At 35.7% G+C, this 11,697-nt stretch overlaps 2 protein-coding genes across 2 annotated transcripts in view; both read left to right on the top strand.

Moving 5' to 3' along the window:
* Positions 1-3,100, top strand: part of Tdg (Thymine DNA glycosylase) — a 31,694-nt gene extending 28,594 nt beyond the window's left edge. The window contains exons 8-9 of the mRNA XM_086906847.1: positions 594-736; positions 859-3,100. Of these exons, the coding sequence (XP_086762973.1) occupies positions 594-736; positions 859-2,862 (2,147 nt within the window). The 3' untranslated portion in view covers positions 2,863-3,100. The remainder of the gene's footprint in view (positions 1-593; positions 737-858) is intronic.
* A 5,990-nt stretch (positions 3,101-9,090) lies between these two features.
* On the top strand, positions 9,091-11,215 carry Rpn7 (regulatory particle non-ATPase 7). Its single transcript, XM_003696895.4, has 5 exons — positions 9,091-9,351; positions 9,777-10,128; positions 10,221-10,549; positions 10,630-10,798; positions 10,887-11,215. The coding sequence occupies exons 1-5, from the start codon at positions 9,207-9,209 to the stop codon at positions 11,059-11,061; spliced, it is 1,170 nt and encodes a 389-aa protein (XP_003696943.1). The 5' UTR covers positions 9,091-9,206; the 3' UTR covers positions 11,062-11,215.
* Positions 11,216-11,697: the final 482 nt, after the last annotated feature.

Genomic DNA, 11,697 nt, shown 5'->3' on the forward strand with positions numbered 1-11,697 from the left:
GAATGAAATGAAACACTGATTCGAAACTGTACAAAGACGTAACGCGGAATTGACCTATATAGACGAAATGGACGAAAACTCGAGCAACATCGTACGTTTATCGATAAACGTTCGTTTACTTACCACCTTTGGATACCTGCCAGTGATGAAAAATTTCCCGAACCACAAGGTTCGATTCACGATCTATCGGATGTTACGAACACCAACAACAAACTGTTCTCACTTGTAAGCTAACCGGTGAAAAACGATCGTCGTTTCGTTTCGGTTAACGTACTGGGGGAGGAGGGGGGGAGAATTAACGACGATCACTGGCTAGATTATATTCGAATCAACCTTTTACTCTTACTCGATACTCTTCGCGATCGTCGTCGCGAGAAGACTGGCGGCACGCGGTATCAGTGTTACCAACCGAAACCGTTAAAATTCTCTCGGCCGCGCGAATGACGAGTCGACTTGGTCGAGCGACTCAACGAATCAAAAGACAAAATCCAGTGAAATTGAAAGATATTTCTAACGCACGTACACAAGCGCGCATACATCGTTCCTACATCTACGATGAAACTTTTCAAAGCTCGTTTCTGCTTTTTTTACAGGCAGTCACATCCTGTTGGAAAAATTACGAAAATACAAGCCGAAAATAGCCGTATTTAACGGTAAACTTATATACGAGGTATTCTCTGGAAAGAAGGATTTCGGATTCGGTAGACAACCCAACTTGGTCGAAGGTACAAACACGGTAAGAGAAAGGCGGATTTCGTAACGAATGAATTTTTATTCCGTATAACGCAAAAAAAAAAAAAAAAAAAAAAAAGAAAGAAAGAAAACGTAATGATCCATGTTGAATGTATTCGATTCCAGTACATGTGGGTGATGCCATCGAGTAGCGCGAGATGCGCGCAACTTCCGCGAGCGGCGGACAAGGTGCCATACTACGCGGCGCTGAAAAAATTTCGCGATTACTTGAACGGCACGATCTCTCATCTGGACGAGTCGGATATAGTGTTCGCCGACGCGAAGTTGAAGAAGAAGGAGCAAGAGGCGATCGAGGATAAGAAGCCCGCGTATTGCGAGGAGTTGACCAACGATGGGGAGAGCAGGATCGGTGAGATGAACGGTATCAAGCACGATTCTCAGATACCCGGGAAGAAGAAGAGGGGCAGGCCGAAGAAGATCAAGAATCCGGAAGATCAACCGCCCCCCGACCCCGAAAAATTAGACGCGAACGGGGAGGTGATAAAGAAGCGGCGCGGACGGCCGAAAAAGATTCACCAACAGCAGAAGCAACAGGAGCGGGAAATGAGGGAGAGGGAGCACCAGCAGCAACAGCATCAACAGCAGCACCCGGGTATGGGCCATCTCGGGGACGGTTACGGGGTGGTGCCCAACTGTTTCTCACCGCCGAAGACGTTCGCGCACATGGCCCCGTATCCCCAGCCGATCAACGATTCCGGATATTACGGTCAAACGTTGAACGACAGCCCGTACAGTATAAACGCGAAACAAAGCCCGGTACACTTGCAACACTACAGCCAAAGTCCAAAGTCGATGTCGCTCTCGTTCACCCATTCCGATCTGTCCTCGGAGATAAACACGGCCATCTCCTCGGAGAACAACTTGGAACCGTCGCCGTTGACCTCGCCGAGCGTGGAACACCCAGACTTCGAGCCACCGACGAGTATATCCCAGCAAAATATGAGCAACGATCATCGCCAGTACAATCCGGCCGGGAACCCGGAGAGCACGGGGCATCACGGCAGCCCGGGGACACCGTCCCACCCGAGTTACACGAGTTACATGGGCTATCACGAGCAAACGTCCGAGCCCCACAATCCTCATCCCCACCAAACGACGCCAACACCGTTGAGCCAAACCACCGACGAACATTCGCATCACTCCCACCCGACACCACCGCACACGCATCCTCACACGCCGACTCACGCCTCCATGTCTCCCCACCACCATCCGCACGAGCAGTACGCGGCCATGAAGAGGAGCGGGGGGGGAGGGCAGGACGTTGCCTCGAAAAGTTTAAGCGATCTCGAATCTCTAGTCGATCAGATACCGAGCATAGCCGATGGTGGTAGCCAACGTCTCCAGCACACCCATCCCGGGATGGGATCCGACGATGGGTCCCTCGCGGAGAAAATGGAAGCCCATCACCAGTCCTATCTGTCCGGATTTTCGGGCATGCCGAACGCGGGCATGTCCAACTACAGCCCTCCTTTGGCGCCCGCCGGTGCTATTTATCCAACTTCGTTGCATCACTCGCCCAACGACGGTTACGGTTCCCTTTACGGCATGAACGGGCGTCAACATCAAGATTCGCAACAGCAGCAGCAGCAACAACAGCAGCAACAGCAGCAGCAACAGCATCAACAGCAGCAGCAGCAGCAACAGCAGCAGCAACAACAGCATAGCAAATCTTACACGGTGGAGAATCTAGCGTCTAGCAATTACACGCCGAGCATGAGCCACGGGCATCCCGGTAATTCGTATCCGAATATTATTCCTGGACCTCATTATCCCGTGCCAATGGGATCGACGAACGGGTATCTTTTCGGTGGCCTTGAGTCAAGCTTGATGCAACGAACCTACGGGATGAGCGGTATGAGCGGTATGGGGGGAATGCATCCATCCCTCGGTCATATGGCCAATCCTTATTCCTACAATGGTTCGTACTCTAGTTCCTTCGACGCCTATCCGGCCCCACCGGCTGGGATTCACGCGCCCAGCGCCAATTATCCCGGCGGTTACACGAGCGTTGGCACCACAACGCCAGGTACTTCGCCAGGCACGACGCCACCGTCTTACCTCCCTTCCCATCACAGACCGTCGGTCGACCTCGCTTACGATGGTGTATGATAATCGATGTAAAACTATTCCACGTACAAACGCGCCGCTCACACACACACAGATACACACAAACACATACACAACAAAGAACACAGAGGCACGTACGCATAGTGGCCACACGAAATACTGGACATACGAATAGCACACACACACACACATATACACAACACATAGACACGCGCTTACGCTCACGCTCTCACTTCATTCGTATCTGCGCGTACCTGCTCGCGCGCGCGTGTCAATCCATAAAATCAGGCACACAAAGGTATGCACAGGCAACAGACGGAGAGACGGACGGACGGACAAACAGACGGGCAACAAGCAAACGATTCGAGCGCTACGTTTATCTTTTCTACGTATTTTTACACAGTTTAGGATCCGCCGGAACAATCGCCTCCTTCTGGCGTGACTTGGTACTGCGATTTGCGCGCGCATTTTCTCTTCCCAATCCTTCCTTCTTTCACCCGTTAATCTCTCTTTCTCTCCAACTCCTTCTTTCACTTCTCGATCCGCCCTTTCGATTTTCCCTCCGTTCTCTTTATATCCACGGCCGATTAACTGTTACCTAGATGAGTACCTATATGCCGCGAGTAGCAACGAGCGCACGGTTCGAAATTGCGTTGAAAAGTGGTGTGAAAGGGGAAGAAGAAGGGAATAAAGCGAAGAAACGAACGGCACGTGCTACGAAATCAGTTGATATTATTGTATGGAAACGCGTTAATAATTCGAAAGATGGCGTGCTCGTCGATATGCTATTCGTCTCTGTTCGCGGTGATCGCGCATCGATCCTCGATAATGGAAAATGTTCAACGTTGATCGCTTTTCTTCATCGTTTTCCGACCTTACTGTTACACGCTTTCGTTATTGTTGACAATTTTTCGGATGTTTCGCTTTGTAATGGCGAGCATGTGCGATCTGTTGCTGTTTCAACGAATCGGTATACATTTCTTTCCGAACGTGACTCGTTACAACTTGGAAAATTGACCGTACACGTACATGTATATGTACTCTTTATTGTTATTTTATCCTTTTCCCGTTCCTTTCGTTGTTTCGAGAAAAGGTACGTAGTTGGTTAGTTTGTACACGACGAATCGTTTACATCACGTTATTAGCTGTAATCGATGTATCCACAAGTGAGATTGCTATTTGATAAGCGGTAGCGTTCGACTTTTGTTCGAGCATTTTTTACAACCCAATGGACAAAATATATCCGAATTGATGGAATATGTATACGATACGATACGATACATAGTGGTACAGTTTGCGATTGGAACATTGACCGATATAATAATCGTCAGCGCTCTACGATCGGAACTCGAAAAATCACGAAAGTCGATCGATCGATCGAGAGACGAGAGGGATACGATACGTTCGATGATATTCCGAAAAATTTGGAAATATTTTCAGTTCGTGGTGTAAACAAATGCGATGTCGTTTTTTCGACCGCTGCATCGTATACACATAAGTATATGCGTGTGTTATACAGTGTATGATACGTTACGTCAAAACAATAACACGTGTACGCGTGGGCACATGATTAATTGAAAACTTTATATGTTTAATGCGAATCTAGTCAATTCGATTCGTTGAATCGTGGCGGTTTATCGCAATCGACCGAGCAATTTTGCACGCGGTTTAAATTGAAAAAGAAAACTAATAAATGGAATGGATCGTGATTAAAATTAGTCGATCGTGGACAAAGTCGATTTTAAATTAAATTCCAAAATATTAATTGTAATCTTGCGGAACGCTTCTAAATTCTATATGCGTTGTTTTTTTTTTTCTCTCCTCCGTCTTTGTTGTACGATTTAGAGAAACAAATTTGCTTGACTCGCTTCCGTTAGAAGAAACTGTTCCATCTAACGGGCAAGAAGCGACGGATCATAACCTATACGTACGTACACGGTATAGTATAGACTTACCAGATATAGCATGGAAGAATAAACGCTCACGATCGACGATCATCTTTTGAAATTTGTCGTCTCTTAGCTCCTACATCTACGTATATGTACAGTAGACGTATTCCGTTGCGTGTACACGTGATTGTGCCACAGGATGGAAACGACTCGATGCAACCATGATGATTTTATGATAACATGTTTCGATTGCATCGTTTTTATCGTAACATATACGGAACGAATGATCCAAGATCGATCGACCAAGCTCTTCCAGATAGATTTATGTCGTAATTTTTCTTCTAATTCGAAGAAATGTGTATAGAGAGAAATGTATTGGAAAAAAAAGAAAATGGCGGGAAGGATGGAAAGATTGGGGGGAAAATCCGAAAGATCGATCTGTTTGTAGATTTTTTAATATGGAATGGAAAGAAATCGAAAATGGAAATGGAAGAGAGATGGGCCGCGAATAAAATCTCGATAGTCGATTCGATAGACATCCTCGCTTTCGTACCTCGCACTCGCTACAGCCATAGCCATAACCGTTCTCGTTGCAATTTCTTTATCGGTTAATGCGTATCGGTTAATCGTTGACTATTGACGTCGTTGTGAAATATCATGCGTTACCGTGATTTTTATAGTTATCGCGTTATGTTGTTTCTCGTTTAATTGTATATTTCATTGCCGCATTTCGAGCAATCGAGAATTACAGTGTTTATCGATACACGATCACGAACAGTCGATATAGATGTATGCTGTAACCGACATCTTCTTTTGTCGCTAATCAACGCTGTAAAATTACGCATCTAGCATGATCTACATGCAAAGAAATAAATATATGCACGCGTACGTACGTATACGCGAACGTACCTACATAACAAAATACATAAATATGTATAAGTATACACACGTGTACGCGTCGCGTGCCTATACTTATAGGATACACATACAAAGTATAAATATTATATATTGACTATCTACGATAAGCGAGAAACATTTATCGAGTAATCACATAGGATGTGTTGAAACATTTAAAATGATGCACAGGGTATAGATGAGAAAATCGTTGATATAATAACTGATGTCTATATAATGAATGTTTCTTTTGTTCTATCGGCCTCAAGGACACAAAGCGCGTACGATCGACAATTAATCTATGGTAGATGTTTTTCAGAATTCATTCCGATTCAAAAAGGACGGTTCTAGTATAAGTGTCGTCGGTGTTAATCGTTCGTCGATAATGAAACGAAGAAGAAAAAAGAAGGAAAGAGAAACAGGGAAACGGAAATGAATGTATGCCGTGCCGAACGGAACGAACCATCGCTGCGAATTAATCGATCCTTTCGATTAATCGAATCAATCGATTGTAAATTGATCGCTAAGAATTAAGTATTAAGTATAAATATATTATACAGATTTAAGTGGTTTCGCTGTTGATCGTATCGAAATAATAATAATAATAATAATAATATTAATAATAATAATAATAATTATAATAATAATAATAATAATTATAATTATAATAATAATAATAATATAATAGTAATAATAAATATTAATAGTAAAGATAAATAATAATAATAACAAAATAATAATAATAATAATAATAATAACAATAATGATGATAAAAATAATAATAAAATCAGAAAAAGAAAGAAAATCGAAAGAAAAGAGAGGAAAAAAATTCGAGCGTAAGCGAGTAAGAGAGCTTGGGCCAAAACCGGCCTCTGACATATTTTTTAATCGCTTGTGGAACCTCTATTATTCTACCTTTTAAACTTAACGGTGTGAATGTCCAGCTGACCGACCGATCGATCGATCGATCGACCGACCGATCTGTCGATTCGTGGCCGAAACAGTAATCGACCGCTCGCTCGCTCGCTTTTACCTTAACCACTTCTCTGTCACAATTCTCATTATCAGCATCGTATCGATCGCTCGGATTATCGAGATGTGTTCTATATCGACCAACAATATACTTGCTGAGTATTTATAGCTGTTCGTACAACTCGGAAAAGAAGGGCAACGCATCTTTCATTATTCGCAATTTTTATTTCGTTTTAACATATTTTGCCCTTCTCTTCCTTTCTTTCACTTGTTAGATCGATTATTTCTTGCTTCCAAATTGATTCTCGTCAACCTGCCAAATGTTTCATCGAGAACCATACTGTTTGTTTTTTTCTTTTTTTTTTCTTTTTTTTTTTTTATTAATTTTACTCTTTTTTTTTCTTCTTTCTTTTAATTTTACATTTCTATATTTTACTCTTTCATCTTTCATATTTTGTTCATCTTCCTTTATTAGATCGAGATCACACGAACAAATCAATGTCGAAAACGTTTCGTTTGGATTTTTTACACGTGTGCAAAATTTATATATAACTTATGCATAATTCTCAATCAAAAATAAAAAGAAAAAAAAACAAACCAGAAAAGAAATAAAAAAGAAGCAAAAATTGAAAGAATATAAAAAAGAAGAAAAAGAAAGATTTGATCGTCTGTTCGATCGATGAGAAAGAAAGCAAAATCAATTCGGCATAGACCTTTTCTTGTCACTTTCTCTTATAATATAAATTTTTACGCCTTTTTATTGAAAATTTTTCCAATAATCAAAAATTAATTATTGACGATTAAAGAATATCATTAAAGATTCGAGTCGCTTATATTTTTATATATGATCGTTCGAACGAACAAAATAACGATAATACTGTACCATATGTGTTTACAATTGAAAAAGTGTTCAAATACGCTATGAATAAAATGAGCTCGATTGTCTCAATTTTAATTAAATGCATGCTATTCTTTCGCTTCTATGAATTTGAAACATCATTACTGGTTGTTCGTTCGTTCGTTCGTGATGTTCAAGATACGTGATAAATTCTATCTGCTTCTCTAATATTCGTCCGAAGGAACAAATCGATGTATTTACGCTTAACGATCTCATGACCGTGTAGCATAGCTGGATTCGTAATTCTAAATGTGCGTTGAATGTTACATTATTAATCTACCTTGGAAATCGGTCGGTAAACTAAACTGTATTCAAAGAGTGCATTGGTTATCCAACGATTTATTTTTTACCAACCGTGCACATTTCGATTGCTGATTCTTCGATCGAATTTGCGATCGTTTCCTTATTATCAATAAATGATACGTTTTTTTCCTTAAAACAAGGAATTTTCTCTAAAATACGTATCTCTTTTGCCATTTGTCTTTTCTTTAAGGAAAAAAAAAAAAATGTCATATATATTCAATTATCGATATCGAATTCCTTAAATTAATTAATTATAAATGAATAATTTATTCAGTTTGCGATATTAATCTCTATTGATATATTTATTCTTGTAGACAAGAAAAAGAAGGATAGCAGAAAAAAACTATTTACATGTTTATCAAAATTATTTAAAAATATACAAGAAAAAAATTTAAAATTTAAAATTTAATTTTATTCTTATATTTGATGTATTACGCTTAACATTGAATTATGATATTGCAATCATAAGAATGAATAATTTGCAATTAAAAAAAAATGCACGATATAAGAATTGTGTATTTTGTACAAAAATATGATTCAATGTTATTATATATATTTATAAATTACATATATATAAAATTAATTTATATACAAAAATTTGCATATGTTAAATTACACAACATTTACATATAAAATTAATTCTAATTGATATCTCGTGTTGTCTCGACTCTATTTTGACAGAATTTACATATGAAATTTAATTTATGATATTAAAGCTTTTTATTAAAAGCATATTTTTAATGATCTATTGTCATTTTGTTAGAATTCTATTTAATCTTTTTAACGATCATATTGCAATCCATTTCGTTGTTACTGTTCAAATATAATTATAACAATATTATCGAAGATCAGTGTCGCGCAAAACTGTCATTGATGAAAAAAAAAAAAATGCCGAAATCGCCAGTATGCGTTAAATTGTGTGGTATGTGAATGAATGAACTCGCATTATGCAATCCTTCTTGTAAATTTTAAATATAACGAATCCTGTGAAAACATTTTTCTCTTTTTGGGCTCAATTTACCTGAGTCATTGGCAGTTCGTGTCAAAAAATAAATTGATTCGTTAAAAGAAGATTCGTTCTGTGTTCATTATTTTAAGATAATCGTGTATCTTATATTAAAAAAAACCTAAATTACGAAGAACATTAAAAATATACAAATTTTTTATTTAATTGATATTTCTATATCAATCATACTTTAAAAATATTCGTTCATATGTTGTTTAAAAATATTATTATAAATTTGTTGAAAGAATTTTTACGATAAATCTTTAATACGAAAAAAATTCTGCCATCTATCGAGGAATTCTAGAAATATATATTTTCATGGTTTATCTATACATTATTTAGTTCATGCTTCGCAAAACGCAAAGTGTGGGTTAATTGTGTTTATCAGTATCTGTAATTATAATTAGAATTATTAGAATTTATAATGCCGTTGGAAAATTTGGAAGAAGAGGGTTTAGAGAAAAATCCCAATTTGGAATTGGCCCAAACAAAATTTTTATTAAGTCTGCCGGAACATAAGGATGATCCATATTTAAAGAACAAACTGTTAGATGCCATTAAAGCAGAAAGTGAGATTGCACTTTTTACATTTAAGTTAATTATTTCATTTTATTTATATAATATAAAATTTCAATAACAAATTAAATATTCGATATTTAAAATTTAATTGGTATTTTTATATAAACAGAAACTAAAGGAATTGCCATAATATTTATTTTAACCTTATTTCTTTTTATTATTAATCATTTCTTTCATATAGTTTTAATGCAATAATTTTCTTTTTCTTTCTTTTCTTTTATTAATATATATATATATTCATTATTCATTATTAGACAATCATATTTTTCATTATTATTCTTCATTTTCAAATTTTAAATCATATATTTATAAATATGTAATATTATATTATTAGAATTATTATTAAAATGATAACTAATAAGATATATGTTAATATTTTAATATTGTTTTAAAATATATAATTATTTTTTTTTAGATATGGCTCCATTTTATGAAGAAGTTTGTAAAGATTTGAATTGGCCGGTCGATGATACTCTTTTAACTTCTATGAAAACTAAGAATATGGAACAGTTGAAAGAATTAGATGATGCAATTGAAGATGCCGAAAAGAATTTAGGTGAAATGGAAGTGAGAGAAGCCAATCTTAAAAAATCAGAACATTTATGTAGAATAGGTGATAAGGAAGGTTCCATTTCTGCATTTAAAAAAACTTATGATAAAACTGTATCATTAGGACATAGATTAGATATTGTATTTCATAATATTAGAATTGGATTATTTTATTTAGATCATGATCATGTTACAAGAAACATAGAAAAAGCTAAAAGGTACATATATATAAATTTGAAAAAATTACTGATTCAATAAAATAATATATCTTAGTTACAACATCATATAAATATTACCTTTTTTATTTTAGTTTAATAGAAGAAGGTGGTGATTGGGATAGACGAAATCGTTTAAAGGTATATCAAGGAACATATTGTATAGCTGTTCGCGATTTCAAAGAAGCTGCAAATTTCTTTTTGGATACAATTAGCACATTCACTAGTTATGAGCTTATGGATTATAATACGTTCGTGAGATACACCGTATATTTAAGTATGATAAGTTTACCTAGGAATGAACTTAGAGATAAGATTATCAAAGGTTCAGAAATTTTGGAAGTGCTTCATAGTAATCCAGATGTCAAGGATTATTTATTTTCTTTATATAATTGTCAATATGCTGATTTTTTTAAAAATTTAGGTATTAAGATAATTTTTTTAAGTATTAAAATTTTTTAAATTAATATATTATTTTATTCTAATATTTGAATATATTTTCAGCACATGTCGAAGGTTTATTACGTAGAGATTACTTAATTTTTCCGCATTACCGATATTATGTTAGAGAAATGCGTATTCTCGCTTATACACAACTTCTAGAATCTTATAGATCTTTAACGCTTCAGTATATGGCTGAAGCATTTGGTGTTACAGTAGAATACATTGATCAGTAAGTTTTGCAATAATTTTTGTTTCTCTTATTCTATATATTTAGTTATTATATATTTAATATATTTTATTTTAATTATTTTTTACAGAGAATTATCACGTTTTATTGCTGCTGGAAGATTGCATTGTAAAGTTGATCGAGTTGGTGGTGTAGTTGAAACTAATAGACCAGATAGTAAAAATTGGCAATATCAAGCTATGGTTAAACAAGGTGATTTGCTACTTAATAGGGTTCAAAAGTTATCGCGTGTTATTAATATTTAAGTAAATGGAGAATAAATCATAATATCATATTTTAACATCTACTTATTGTCTGATGTGTTCTTGAAGTATTTTATTATTTTACCCTCTTAATTTTGTATCAAAGATTTAATATAATTTCCGATTTTTACAATAGAAATATACATCTTAAATGTCATCTCTGACAAATTCTGATTTTAATTATCCTATCTTTCCAAATTTTTAACGATTTTTTGATTTGAAACAATTTACAATCGTTCTTCAAAAGATGACACTGATTCTTTTTTTTTTGAATATTAACTATATTAACTATTCTTTGATATTAATCAATAATATATTTTATAATTTCCACTATTATTTGTATTCAAAATATAAAATTATAATATATTTGACAATATTTAAAGTAAGTCTTTTTTTTATAAATTTGTAAGTAATGTTAATTTTTTTATCAAAATATTTGTAAATATATTTTTATAATCTATATAAAATATAAAAAAGATTATATTTAAATTTATATATTGAACAAATTCAATAAAATATACGTACACACACACACACACACACACATATATATATATATATATGTAAATTATATGAAAAAGTAAAGCTCGATAAAAAAATGGAAGTATAATTTATATATCTACTTTGTAACTATAAGAA

Source organism: Apis florea, unplaced genomic scaffold, assembly GCF_048593485.1.
Source record: "Apis florea isolate Af1SG1 unplaced genomic scaffold, ASM4859348v1 contig_2495_pilon, whole genome shotgun sequence".
In the NCBI taxonomy this organism is placed as follows: Eukaryota; Metazoa; Arthropoda; class Insecta; order Hymenoptera; family Apidae; genus Apis; species Apis florea.